The sequence below is a fragment of the Urocitellus parryii genome, chromosome 15 (genome assembly GCF_045843805.1).
Source record: "Urocitellus parryii isolate mUroPar1 chromosome 15, mUroPar1.hap1, whole genome shotgun sequence".
Taxonomy (NCBI): Eukaryota; Metazoa; Chordata; class Mammalia; order Rodentia; family Sciuridae; genus Urocitellus; species Urocitellus parryii.
The window spans coordinates 9,198,663-9,211,214 of record NC_135545.1 but is presented as its reverse complement, the minus strand read 5'-3'; the positions used below and the strand labels follow the sequence as shown (position 1 = coordinate 9,211,214).

The 12,552-nt window shown below is 59.3% G+C and overlaps 1 protein-coding gene across 1 annotated transcript; it reads right to left on the bottom strand.

Moving 5' to 3' along the window:
* Positions 1 to 5,102: 5,102 nt before the first annotated feature.
* Kptn (kaptin, actin binding protein) lies at positions 5,103 to 12,255 on the bottom strand. Its single transcript, XM_026410451.2, has 12 exons — positions 11,978 to 12,255; positions 11,564 to 11,646; positions 11,376 to 11,460; positions 11,242 to 11,296; positions 9,861 to 9,936; positions 9,678 to 9,751; positions 9,213 to 9,322; positions 9,067 to 9,144; positions 8,277 to 8,352; positions 7,562 to 7,697; positions 7,300 to 7,482; positions 5,103 to 5,521 (listed from the first exon to the last, which is right to left on the bottom strand). Exons 1-12 carry the CDS (start codon positions 12,198 to 12,200, stop codon positions 5,393 to 5,395), a joined length of 1,308 nt encoding a protein of 435 aa, XP_026266236.2. The 5' UTR covers positions 12,201 to 12,255; the 3' UTR covers positions 5,103 to 5,392.
* Between the last annotated feature and the right edge of the window lie 297 nt (positions 12,256 to 12,552).

Below are 12,552 nucleotides of genomic sequence, written 5' to 3'. Positions count from 1 at the left end.
CACAGTGCACCAGCCACACTGCCCCACCCCACTGTTCCTGGGACACACCAGACCAGTCTGCTCCCCAGGGCCTCTGACCTGCTCTCCCCTTTCCTGGGACACCCTTCTCCACCCATCATGAGCCTTGCACCCTCTTCTTTCAGGTATCCACTCTGACGTCACCTCACCTGGACCCTCAATCCAGAATGACACCATCCCCTTGGGGGAGTCCCCATCCATTTCACAGATGAGAAGCTCAAGGCTCAGAGGTTAAATAACCTGCCCAAAATCACCCGGCACCAACTCTGTGGCTCCCAGGCTTTCTCTCCAAGAGGGGCTCGGAGCCTGAGTGCCTCTGCCCCACCCTCATGTTGCCATGGTAACCCAGTGCCTATAAATGGAGGAGAGAGGGAGGGAGGGAAGTGTCATCTGAGCCTCCACCCTCTCAGACCCCTCTCTCTGCCATCAGCCTTAAGTCTCCCAGTAACTTCCAATTCTGTCTAAAAAGTTCCTCTGGGAGTCTAACCCACAGCCTGCCCCCAACTCACACCCACATACCATGGGCTGGGAGCTGGCTCCTCTGGGGGAGGGAGGCAGAATGTTGGCAGAACTTCTCCAGAAGGGGGGGGGTTTAGGCAGGGCGGGGAGAGGGGTGATCCTTAAAGGGCCACCGCACAATTAGTCCCCTCAACAAGGCCCCTAATGATACATCTAATTAGCAGCCCCCTAATTAGCAACGACTTAGGCATAATTACAGGCCCACCAGGATCCAGAGCAAACACTTAAGCTTGTTCCTTCCTCCCTCCACTTTGCCTTCCAGGAGAAACGGGCCACCTGAGAGTGAGAATCCTCCAACACATTAACTCCCTTTCTCTGGGAGGGAGCTGCGGCCTGGGAAGTCTTCCCCCAAGTCTAACCACTGGTCTCTGCTGCTGCAGCCCTCAAGGGAGACCAGGGTCAGATCAGGATGCCAGGATGTGTGCTCAAGCCCCCTCCTTGCAGGGCTGGCAAGGCAGCCTCCCCAAGGCTCTCCTGCTGCCCGGTTCCCTCTCACTGGGGCCTGGGGAGGAGGCTGGAAGAGAAAGCACTAGATAAATATTTGTGAAATGATGACCCAGAGCCTGCCGCCCTTGCAGCTCGGGCTCCCCGCCTCCTCCAGCAGCGGCCCTGGAACCTGATCTGCTGCGTTGGGTGCAGGGGCAACAGGATCGCCTGAGCCGCGAGGGGGTGGGGCAGATAGCAGGCACCTTCTCTGGGCCCCAGGGAGGTGGCAGCATCTCCCGGTCACCTCTTCCTGGCCTCGGCCTCCTGGGCCTGTGGCCAGCTGGGTCAGTGGTGAGCGCCCCAGTTCCTGCTCATCCCGCCTGGAGGGGTGCTGGGTGAGTGCAGGCCTAGGGGCAGGTGGGCCTGGTGACCGGTGGGACCTGTGGGGTCCCTCACCTGCCCAGAGAGTGGGCGGGGCCAGGGAGGGTTCCTCCAGCTGGCCCTGGGAGGACGATGCGGTTCTGGGGTGCGGATTCTACCTGAGCTCCTCACTGCCCCCAGGGCCCAGGCTCTCCTGCACACCGCATCCCAGCTGGGGACCACACACCCCAGCTCCTTACACCAAGGGCTCGGCCAAGCCGGGGGCAGAGCATAGATGGAGAGTCCTAGCCCGGTGATCTCAAGCCATCTGGAGTCCCCACACGGCACTGTCACGCTGGGCGGGGACTTCACTTGCAGCCAGGAAGGAGGTGGACACACGGGCACATATGGTCCCATGCCAGCTCCAGCCATGGGCTCAAACCTCCCCCTGGTCACCCACTCTCACCCACCTTCACTAGAGTCCCATCCCTCGAAGAAGGAAGAGGATGTCTGGGCCTCTGGACTCAGAAGGGTCTTCTCAAAGTCCCTAGGAGGTGTCTGGAAAGCCCTTGCAATCCAGCCTACTGACAAGTCTGAGACAGGCATGCCACAAGAGGGATGGAAGTGAGACTCTAGGAAGGACTGGCATGACCTGAGCCAACACGGAGTGCTATGCCTGGAATAAGAAAGTCACTCAGCAGTTGGCAAAAGAATGAATAAGTCCAGAACTGGACAAACAGCAAGAAGCATGGAAGTTAGACTGGAAGGACTAGTCCAGTTTATTCGAAGAGGAAAGGAAAGATTAGAAAAAGAAAGAACTACTCCATCCAATCTCTACTACAAAGGTTGCAGGTTAGACTGCAGGAAGGACCAGCCTCTGAGTGCCAGCAACAAGGCAGGGGAGGGGCTCTGCTTGGGGAGAGATGGGCGGATGCCGCTGGGAGGATGGGAGGGAGCTCCGCTGGAGAGGGGCGCGGAGTTTGGGGGGCTCCAGGCCTGCTGGGGGCCACTCTGCGGGGGACCGTCTTCCCCCAGGTCCCCTGCCAGGGGCGGAGGCAAAGGTGTGTAGGAGGAGAAACCGGCTCCCAGGGCGAGAAGAAACAGAGACAGGGAGACGGAGCGGCAGGCAGGCGGGAGACAGATGACGAACAGACCGACAGACAGACGGACAGAGCCCGGGACCGCCGGACCCGAGAGGCGGAGGCAGAGATGGCGCAAGAGGTGGCGGCGAACCCGAGGACTTGAAGTCGTCGCGGGGAGCCCGCGGACCCGCGGGGGGACGGAGTGCGCGGCAGACGGGGACTCCGGGAGAGGCGCGGGGACCCCGGGGGCGCGCCAGGCACGGGAAGGCGGCGACTGCGGCAGGGGTCCCCGGGGGCCCCCTGCCCACCCCCGTCCCCGCCCGGCGCGCAGCCCGGCCCCGGGAGCCCCAAGGAGCTCCCCCGCGTCCCCACCGCGCACCTGGGGGCCGCGTCTCCTCCCACGCCCCGCGCTCGGTCGCTTACCTGCGCCCACGGCCTGGGCAGGTGCCCCCAGCTGGGCTGGCCGCGGTGGGCGACTCCGCCAGCGGGAGAGGAGCGAGAGGCGCCGCGACTGGCGAGGGACCGAGCAGGCAGCAGGGGAGGGGGCGGGGGCGGGGAGGGGGCCGGAGGGAGGAGCCGGCGAGGGCGGGGCGGGGCCGGGCGGGGGTGAGGCCGGGAGCGGAGGCAGCCCGAGCCTCCGACCCAGACTCCGGGTTCAGCACCAGAGGCCAAGGACAGCAGCGGAGGGCGCTGTCTGCGGGTCTGAGAGGCGCCCCGTCCTCTCCAGCGCGCGCAGTCTCCGGCCCATACATGGGCCCAGATGCAAAGCAGCTACAAATAGTCACGGGCCTCGAGGGGGGGCAAGAATGTTGGGCCAGTCGGTCTAAATTTGCACAGGGCGCCTGCGCAGTAACCCCAACAAAGAAGGTCGGAAACAACCACAAAGGCACCCATTAATAATAATAACAGGGCGGCCATTCACACAGCCCTACCACGTGCCAGGCACTGCGAGGACATGTTTATGAGGCCTGTCACTCGTCCACGCTGCCGCCGCGGCGGAGTCTGGAGCAGATGCTACCATCGGCTCCATCTCCCAGGCGGGGAAACTGAGGCGGGGTCGGTGAAACGCAGCTCTGGGCTCCGTGTCCTCAAGCCACGCGCTGCACCGCTGCAGGCTGAGGCTGGGGCAAGAGGTCAGGAAACTATTTGCTTAAAAAATGAAAAAGAAGTCAGGAAGCAAACCGCCAAGGCCCAGGAGGTGGCCCTGGCTCCTGGGACGTGAGTGCTCCCGCCCTGGAGTGGACACACAGGCAGACGCCCTAACGCACGTGCACAGACCCAGCCACCACTGCTCACGGCTGCCTCTCCCCACGGCCCTCTCCGCACCTCCCAGAGCAGGAGGTGATGGCGTGCACCAGGCCCCAGTGCTGGGCCTCTGCAGGTGGCAGCGGGGGAGGAAGCCGCTCATGCCAGTGCCCGTGCCCACTGCCTGTCCTGGCGAGCCAGCCTTGGGCCTTCTGCCAGGAAGAGATGATCCAGCTCCCTGCAACTCCCCACGCTGGGCCTGGCTTCTGGGAGACCCAGCGGGGGATGGAGTTTGCCGGGATAAAGGCAGGGAGGCTCCTATCTCCAACACTGTAGACTGGAGGCTGGGCCTGGTCCGGCTGGTGGTCAGATTTATGGGAGGATTTCCATGGCCAGAGGCAGAGACAGATGGTCTACATGACCAGATGCTGCACCCCCACCACACACAGGAGCAGGCGTCCCACCCAAGCCCAAGTCCCAGTCTGGAGCCTGCTCAGGAACCACCCCCCCCCCACCCCGCTGACCCGGATTCTATTCCTGGCCTGTGGTGGGGGAGGGCAGGCCTGCTTCCTCACTCATCTCCTGCCTTCTGCCTTCCATGGTCCCTGGGAGGCAGACTCTGGTTCCTTCTCCTGGGTGCCTGTGTGCAGCTCCAAGTCCTGGGCTTCTCATACTAGGCCTGACCGCAGCCTCTACAGTATGGTGCACCCTGGGTTCTGTCTGGTTTTCACCTCAGTATTCTCCACTGGGATCTAAACTCTATTACTGCTGGCCACAGGGATGCACACCTGCAAACCCAGAGGCTGGGGAGGCTGGGGCAGGAGGACTTAGTTTGAGTCCAGCCTCAGAAACTTAGCAAGACCATGTCTCAAAATAAAAAATAAAAAGGGCTGGGATGTAGCTCAGTGGTAGTGCCGCAAACAAAACAAAAACCAAACCGCAGTTATGTTCTGCTGGGCCCTAACCCAGGCCCTTTGCATATTTTTTTGAGGGGTCCAACCCCAGTATGATTCACAGGGGCCTAGTCTTACACCCTCTGCGGCAACTTGACGACATTCTCCCACAATTCCTCCCACCACAGTCTTTCCATGGAGTCTCACCCCAGATCTAGACCCAACCACTGGGGTCCTCAGACATCCTGAGTGAGAGCTAAACTCTTCAACCTCAGAACAGTCCACGACGGCAAACCTCCGCCACTTGCCGGGTCTAACCTCAGACCCCTCATCTTACCCGGCGCTCCACAGTGGCTTGGTTCCCACTTTCTTGCTGGGGTCTAACCTCAGTTTTCTCCTTTATGGTCTACACTGGGATCTAATCTCTGTCCCGTTTCTGGGTCTAACTTTGGATTCTCTTGTCCTTAAAACCTCCTCCCTTGATTTTTCTAGGTGACTCCAGCATCCACAGAGCCTGGCATACAGTAGGTGCTTAAAAAATGCTTGCCATACAAAAGAATGAAGTCGACTGTGAAAGCTTTGTTTCTCTGGACACATGACCAGTGCTCAGCGCACTGGAGATGGTGGGTGGGATCGCCCGTTTCCCGCTGGGGATGCCGAGGCACAGAGAGAGGGGCTAGCCTGGGTCACAGGGCTCATGGGGCAAAGCCAGAGCAGAGACTCAGGGCTGTCCCACCCGGGGACCTGGGGAGACCACACTCTTCTTGGGACACCTCCTCCCATCAATGGCTGGAGATGTGTCTCATGAACTGCTCCAGGTGTAAGAAGAATGAACCGACAGGTAGGTGCTCAGGAGACTGGGGGCTCTGCAGGCCCTGGGCCCGACCTGTCCCCAAGTCCCCGTGGCCGCCGTCTCCTCTGTTCTACTTGACGCCGAAGCCGGGTCAGGACCAGCTCAGAGGCCTGGATGAGGCTGTGCTGTGGGGAGAGGAGGAGGGCCAGCTGAGACAAAGCAGGGAATGCACCTAGACCACAGCTGGGCAGTGTGGACTGGACACCCAAGGGCCAGCAGGGCACAGAGCGCAGACTGCAGGGTGTGGGGAAGAAGGAATTTCTGGGACAAGACGAAGGCTAGACCCAGAGAGAAGGCCTCAAGTGAATTCCAGTGGGAAGGACAGGCCTAGAGCCAAAAGTAGGGGAGTAGGCCAGAAATCAGTGGAAGGGACAGAGATGGGTCAAAATAAAAGCAGACAACACTACAAAGGGAGTGAGTCCGATTACTAGGGGCTCAATGACCCTGGAGAGGCGAAGGTGAGACCCTAACAGCAAAAGGCAGGTCAACAAGGCAAAGAAGCCGCAGATCCAAGGGGAAGAGAGAGGCTCTATTAACACACGAGGGCCAGGGTTAGACCTCAGCTGGAAGGTCTGAGGTTAGACCTCAGCAGCCGGGAGAGAGGAGCAGACAGCTGGAGTGAAATGCTTAAGTAGACTGTGATGAAGGGTGATGTGGCAGTGAGGTCACAGTAAAAGGAAGTCCTTTCACCCACAATCAGACCACAGTCTTTTCCACTGGGGTCTAACCTCAGACCTCTCTAGTAGGGTTTATGTCCTTGGCATTAGGGTCTAACCGCAGCCTCTCTCCTGGCTCTGAGTCTCCACGTGGTCTAACCTCAGGACCCATCTGCTAATCTCAAGCATCTCCACTGGAGCCTAACCATCTAAACCCCATTTTCCTGAGACCTCACTTTGTCCTGCCCAAGGTGGTCCAACCTCAGATTTCCCACTGGAACCTCACTCTATCTTCTCCTGGGCCTAATCTAGAACATTCTGTAAGGATTAGACTGTGGGAAAAGGCCCAAGGAAGACTCCAGCAGCAGAGGGGAGAGCCAGTGGAGAACCCAGGCTAGACCAGCCAGCGCGGTCCTGGGTCAGACGGGAGGGAAGGAGAGAGCAGGGGTAAGGTGGGCAAGGTACGGCACAGCCTCAAAGGTGGGGTGATGGTCAGCAGAAGGTCAAGGTTAGACCAGAGCAGGGGGAGCCACATTGCAATGGAGGGTCCAAGGCTGGACCACGGGCCATTTCCATGGGTGGACGGTGGACCAGAACAGGCGGAAAGGCACTAGGCTGCTGGGCGAAGGTCAGAGGTCAGAGGTCAGTGGGAGGTCGGAGCACAGTGGCTGGGTGCCCGGAGCTGCTGCAGCAGGCAGCTGGAGGTCATGCTGCAGGGCAGGGTAAGAAGTCGGACGTGGAAGTCGATGCCACCAGCAATTGGCAGTTAGCTACAGCCAGTGGGGACCAGCAGAGGAGAAAGGGCTGCCGAGGTGAGGCAGGTGAGTCCCGCAGACACAGGGCAGAGGCTCCGGTGCAGGGGAAGACTCAGGTCGGCCCACGGCCACAGAGAAGGGCAGCGAGGCAGAGCTCGAGGAGGGACTGTGGGGGTGGGGAGGCCCCTGGAGGCTGAGGGGAGCTGGGGCAGGGGGGTAACCTCCTCCCCCAGGTAGGGCCCACCCAGCTGCTGTGAGTGTCCTCCTGGCCAACAGGGACCCCTCTCCCCGGAGGTGGCCTCAGCAGTGAACCCCACGGGAAGGGGAGAAACCAGCATTCATGCTCCCCCCGGGCCAGACTGAGGCCTGACCCCTCCCCAGCATCCCGTCCTGCCTCCCTGATGCCCGCGAGGATCCTGCGGGAACAGGCCTGGTCCCACAGATGTGCAGACCCTCCGCGGGCCCCGTGCCCAGCCCTGGCCTGTGAGTTACCTGTAGGATGTGCATGCCCTTCAAGGAGACCACGGCCAGCTCCTGCAGCCCGTCGCCGGTCAGGTCCACATGAGCCATGGCCAGCAGGGGGCTTGAGAAGCTCCGCTGCCACAGCAGCTGGAAGCCAGGGGTGGCCCCCGGCAGCCCCAACTCGGGGCCGCGGTACTTATAGCAGAGCAGCTCCTGCGGCGGGAGGCAAGGTCACAGGCTGAGGGGGGTGCAGGGACATGAGGGCACGGCAGTCCCAGCCCGCATGTCCCACCTGTCCATAGGTGGCCACCAGGACTTCTGGTTGTCCATCTAAATCCACATCAGTGACCAGGCCACAGAGGACGCTGTCAAACTGGTCACTGCCAGGCAGGAGAAGTTGGTCTTCAAGGCCCCGGTTCAGCAGGTCCCTGAGGACCAGCCCAGCGTCAGCTGGTCACTGACCTGTGCCCCTCAGGGTGTCTGCCTCCCAACTCTGCAGGCCAGGCACCTCACACCCAAGAGGAGGCCCCGTGCTCCTTCTGGGGATTCGCACGCCCCGTCCCCAGTCTGGACACCCACGCTGTCCCCAGAGCCTGGATGACTTGGCCCTGGCTTGGGTACTTCCTGTCCACCCATGGTGTGCCAGAGCTGGCTGTGTTGGCCCATGGGGGTGGACAGGTCTCCTGCTGGGGTACCTGCCCCCCTCCACGGTGGGGGCACTGACCCCATGGAAACTGGCAGGTGTCACAGATGGGGCCTGCCCAGGTGTGTGGGAAAACACTTGCTGGAACACTCCCTGGCCCACCCTCTCCAGGGCTGGGCATCTCTGCCCACCCGAGGCCTCTGTCCACTCTCTACAGGACCCAGACGTAAACACTCACAGTGCCCTTCCTGGGTCACCAAGAGCTTCACCTGCCCAGCCCTGACCAGCTTCACCCAGAGGGACCTTCTGCTGAGGAGGACAAGGTTGGGTCGCGGGGTCAGGCCGCCCCTGCCCAGACCCTCACCGGTACACCACTGCCGGCTCCAGCATGCTGACCACGAGCACGCTGCACGCCTCCTGCCTCGGCTGGTCCGGGGCCTCTGCAGAAGGAACGGGAGTGGTGGGGGGGTCTGTGGGGACGGGTTCCTCCCCACACCCCGTCCCCCTCGGTGAGAGGAACACCAGTTAGGTCTCAAAGAAGACAGGAGGTTAGAGGCTGGACCATAAGAGAAATGACGGAGGTCGGTACTACAGGGAAGAGCGGGTGTGAGATGGCCGCGTGAGGGGCCTGAGGTTCGACCCAGCAGAGAGACCGGTCCCTGAGGGGTCGTGGAGAACACCAGGTGGGGGGGCGAGTAAGGGCCAACCCCAGACGGCACAGGGGCCAAAGAAACGCCATCAAGGCCAGACGGGTCAAGGAACAGGAAGAGACCAACGCACGGGGGTTGACGGTTCCATCCTGAGTGGTGGGACAGCAGTCGGTCCGCAGACAGTGGAAAGGACAGAACAGGGGATGCGAGTACGTCACCAAGGGAAGAGTGAGGGTCAGACCACAGAGAGAATGGCGCAGCTCAACCCCGGAGCAAAAGTCTAGGTCACACCAAAGCACGGAGAGCAGAGGTGCCCAGCGGAGAAGACCCGCCCTAGGCTACGTGGGCAGGAGGGGAGGGGAGGGGCACGCCATCGCGATGGCTGGACAGGGTGCGGAGGGAAGGACGGGGTCTGAGGCCCCGGGCTGGGGAACCAACTCGGGGGGGGGGGGGGGAGCTTAACCTACGGAGTTGCCTCCCCTGGGCCCTGGGCCCTGAGCTCACCCTCGGGGGCCGTGAGGCTGAACACGATCACTCGGGAGATGGGGCCGTCCTGCAGCACTGTCCACATGTGCAGCACCTCTGCATGGAGAGCAAGGACTCAAGACTCTGCCCCAGTTCCCAGCCCTGGCACACGGCCTGGCCCTCACCTTGACTCCGTTGGTCCACGTGGGCGACACGGACATAGCCACTCTGACAGCCGAGAGCCGAGAGGCGCCGGGATGTGCCGGGGAGGTTGTGGACATCAAGCCAGAGGACACTGGTTGGCGGGTGGATGGACAGACAGAGGGACAGCACAGAGGACCATCAGTGGCTCCCAGCACCCACCCCTCCCTGCAGCACCTGGTCAGCAATCTGATTTGCAAGTCGTGATCCCCACTGCCCAATGCTCTGGGGCCAATCCCTATCATCTGATTACTGGGTCCACCTCCTGTTCTCTCTGGGGTCACCACTGTTGGTCAATTTCCCTGGGGGTCACACCTTGCCTTTTCTGAGCTCGTGCCTGCTGCTCAGTTTCTCTAGGATCCCCTGTTGTCCTTAAAGGCACTTCCCACCACTGTCTTCCCTGAGGTTACAGCCTAGGTCCCTGCTAGCTTTTCTGGGGCCCATCCTACCTACTGGTCAGATTCGTGAGCTCTGGGAAGAGGTTCTCCACGGGCTGTTCTTCAAACTGATGCAGCCCTTCATTCTGGGGGAACACGATCCACCCAGGTACCTGGAGTCAGCCACCAGCCTCCGGCATCCCCCGCCCAGAGCCAGCCCACGGGGAACCCTGGCAGGGCATGTTGGTGCCTCACCTCCTTGTAGAGATGGATGGCTGGGTCATTTCCGCTCAGGAGAAACACAGTCTCCAGCTGATCCCCAACCTGGACCCTGCAAACAGACAAATTGAGAAAATGGAAGGACCTGAGTGTGGCTGAGTCCAGATGTTTTGGATCCTCTTGGCAGAAATCCTTGCTTGTAAGTACCCTCACATTCAGATGGCAGACCCAGACTAGAATCTCAGACTTCAGCTCTTAGTACGTGTCTCTGTGAAGCACAGACCTGCAGGAGCCAGCCCTCTCAGAAGCTGCTCCATCTTAGCACCACAGAAACTCACGCCAGCACCTCCCATTCCTGGGGCCCTCCCCGGCTGGAATTTTCTCTCTGGAATGGAACTGTAGAACCTTAAAACACTGAGGTTCTTCACTCTGGAAGCCCAGGATTCCAGAAGTTGTTTATTGTTTTCTCTGAAAGACTAGGGCTTTTAGAAATTGTCATGGTTGGTATCTAGTCTCGTGGAATGTGTGGATCATCCAAACCCTAGCATCTAGAACATGGCTGAGTTTGAATCTTCAGTTTTAGAACTTTTATCTGCTAGACACAGGTTGGCAAACCAGGACCTGCAGACCAAAACCAACCCACTTCCTGTTTTTGCAAATAAAGTTTTATTGGAACACAGTCATGCTCATTCATTTGTACAGTTATCAACAGCTGCTCTCCTGCAACAATGGCAGAACTGAGTAGTTGTGACAGGGACTGGTCCCCAAAACCTAATATTTTACTATATGGGTCTTCACAGAAGAAGTTTGCAAAAATACAGTTTTCCAACCCTTATGTTAGAACACCGGTGTTCTACAAGCCCCGGAATGGAATCCACATAGTTGGGAACACTAGAACTTTGAGATTCTAGATGGTCTGTTTTTTATCTGCTTGTAACACGAGAATGTTAGAAACCTTATATAGAATCTCAGAAGATGCTGGCATCCATAAAACTGTAGAACTTTCAAACCTTGGAATCTTTGAGCTTACAACTCTATAAAACTTAGCATCTTTGATCCTGGGGATGTCAGAATCTAGAACCTCAGAACCTGCTAATTCCTGAGGTCTACAGCACAGGTGCTCGCTCAATGAGCTCTCTCAGGTAATCTTCTTCAGGGTTGAGAAAGTGGTGGCCCCTGGCTGTCTGGTCCACATTCACTTTAGAAGCATACTGTCCATGGGCAGGTGTGTGGTCTCCAGCTGGCTACTGCCCCTACCACACCCCATGCCCTCCCTCCCCGCTGTGCTGAACCTCTCTGGCATCAATGGCACTTTGGTTTCCAGTCCTTGATTGACTATAACCCTTTTGTTTTCCAGATGGGGAAACAGACTCCCACTGACAGGGGTTTGAGACCCCAAGTGCCCAGGGACACTCACTCTGTGTGACACAGCTGGAAAGGTGTGAACTGGAGCTCCAGGTTCAGGCAGCTCTCTGTAGGAGGACACAGGCAGATGGGCACCCCACACTTGCCAGGGCCCCCTCCCACCCTCCAGTTCCCAGCCTCACTCACGCGCAATGGAGTCGAGGTTGAATTCAGAGCCAGGCTCATAGTCGCAATAAATGTTAAGAAAGGGGCATCCCTTGTCCCCTGAATCCTGGGGAAGGAAACTCGCTTCAGGGGTAGCAGGAGGGATTTGGGGAAGGCACGATGGCTGATGTGTAAGGAGGGTGTGGGTAGATGGAGGGTGCTCTGGGTACCTTGATGAAAGTGATCCCCACAACCAGGCCCTGCTTCGGGGGTGACTTGTTGAAGGTGTCGATGGAGACAATCTCTGCATCCACTGGAAGGGGACAGTGAAAATGTCACTGTAGTCAGACTTGAGACTCCTGGTACCACCAATCACAGCGACTTCTGACCACTGCAATTATGGGTCTGCGAGAGTCCTGACCATCACTATCTGACTACTAGGTACCAGCATCTTGACCTTTGCTTTAGGAATCCTGAACCCTACCCACTTTCAAGCCCCTATTATCCCTGCCCCCGACCCCAGTGATAATCAACCTCGACTCCGTTCAGTCGCCCAGTCTCCCATCGTGGTGACTGGGCTCCAACAGAGCCTCAGAAGCCTCAACACCACGTTCCACGCCCCCCAGCTCCATGGCGCCACGCACCGGGGATGTAGTTGAACTGCAGCTCCTTGGCCACCGGCCGGATTTTCTGTCGGAGGTCTTGGTAGCGGAAGCCGAGCACCTTGCCTTTAAGGGTGGCGGCGAGGAGCTCCCCGCGTCCACCCGCGCCGCCGGCCAGCCCGTACACATTGCTCTGCGACGAGAAACGCGTGAAGCTGTCCTCGCGCAGCGGGCAGGGTCCCGCGGCCACGGCCGCCTCCCCCATCACGCCCCTTCGCAGCCTCTGCCGAGGACCACAGTTCTCTACCTAATCCATCCGACGCCTGGCCAGTCGCGCAGACGGATGACGTAATCAAACTGCGGACATTGCCCTGTACCAAGATGGCGCCCACACCACTTTGTCCTATTGCGCTTGCGCGCTCTTCCCTTTCCATTTCACCCGAAGGAAAGGGGCTGCAGGAGTGTAACCAAAGATGGTAGGTGGCGACCCTCGGCCCTTCCTTGTAGGCTGTGTGGAAGGTAGAATGAGAATCATAAAACTTAACATTGCCCTTCTGTGCCAGGAACAGTTACTCTGTGGGCATTCAACCTAACTAACAATCTATTCAAAACTCACC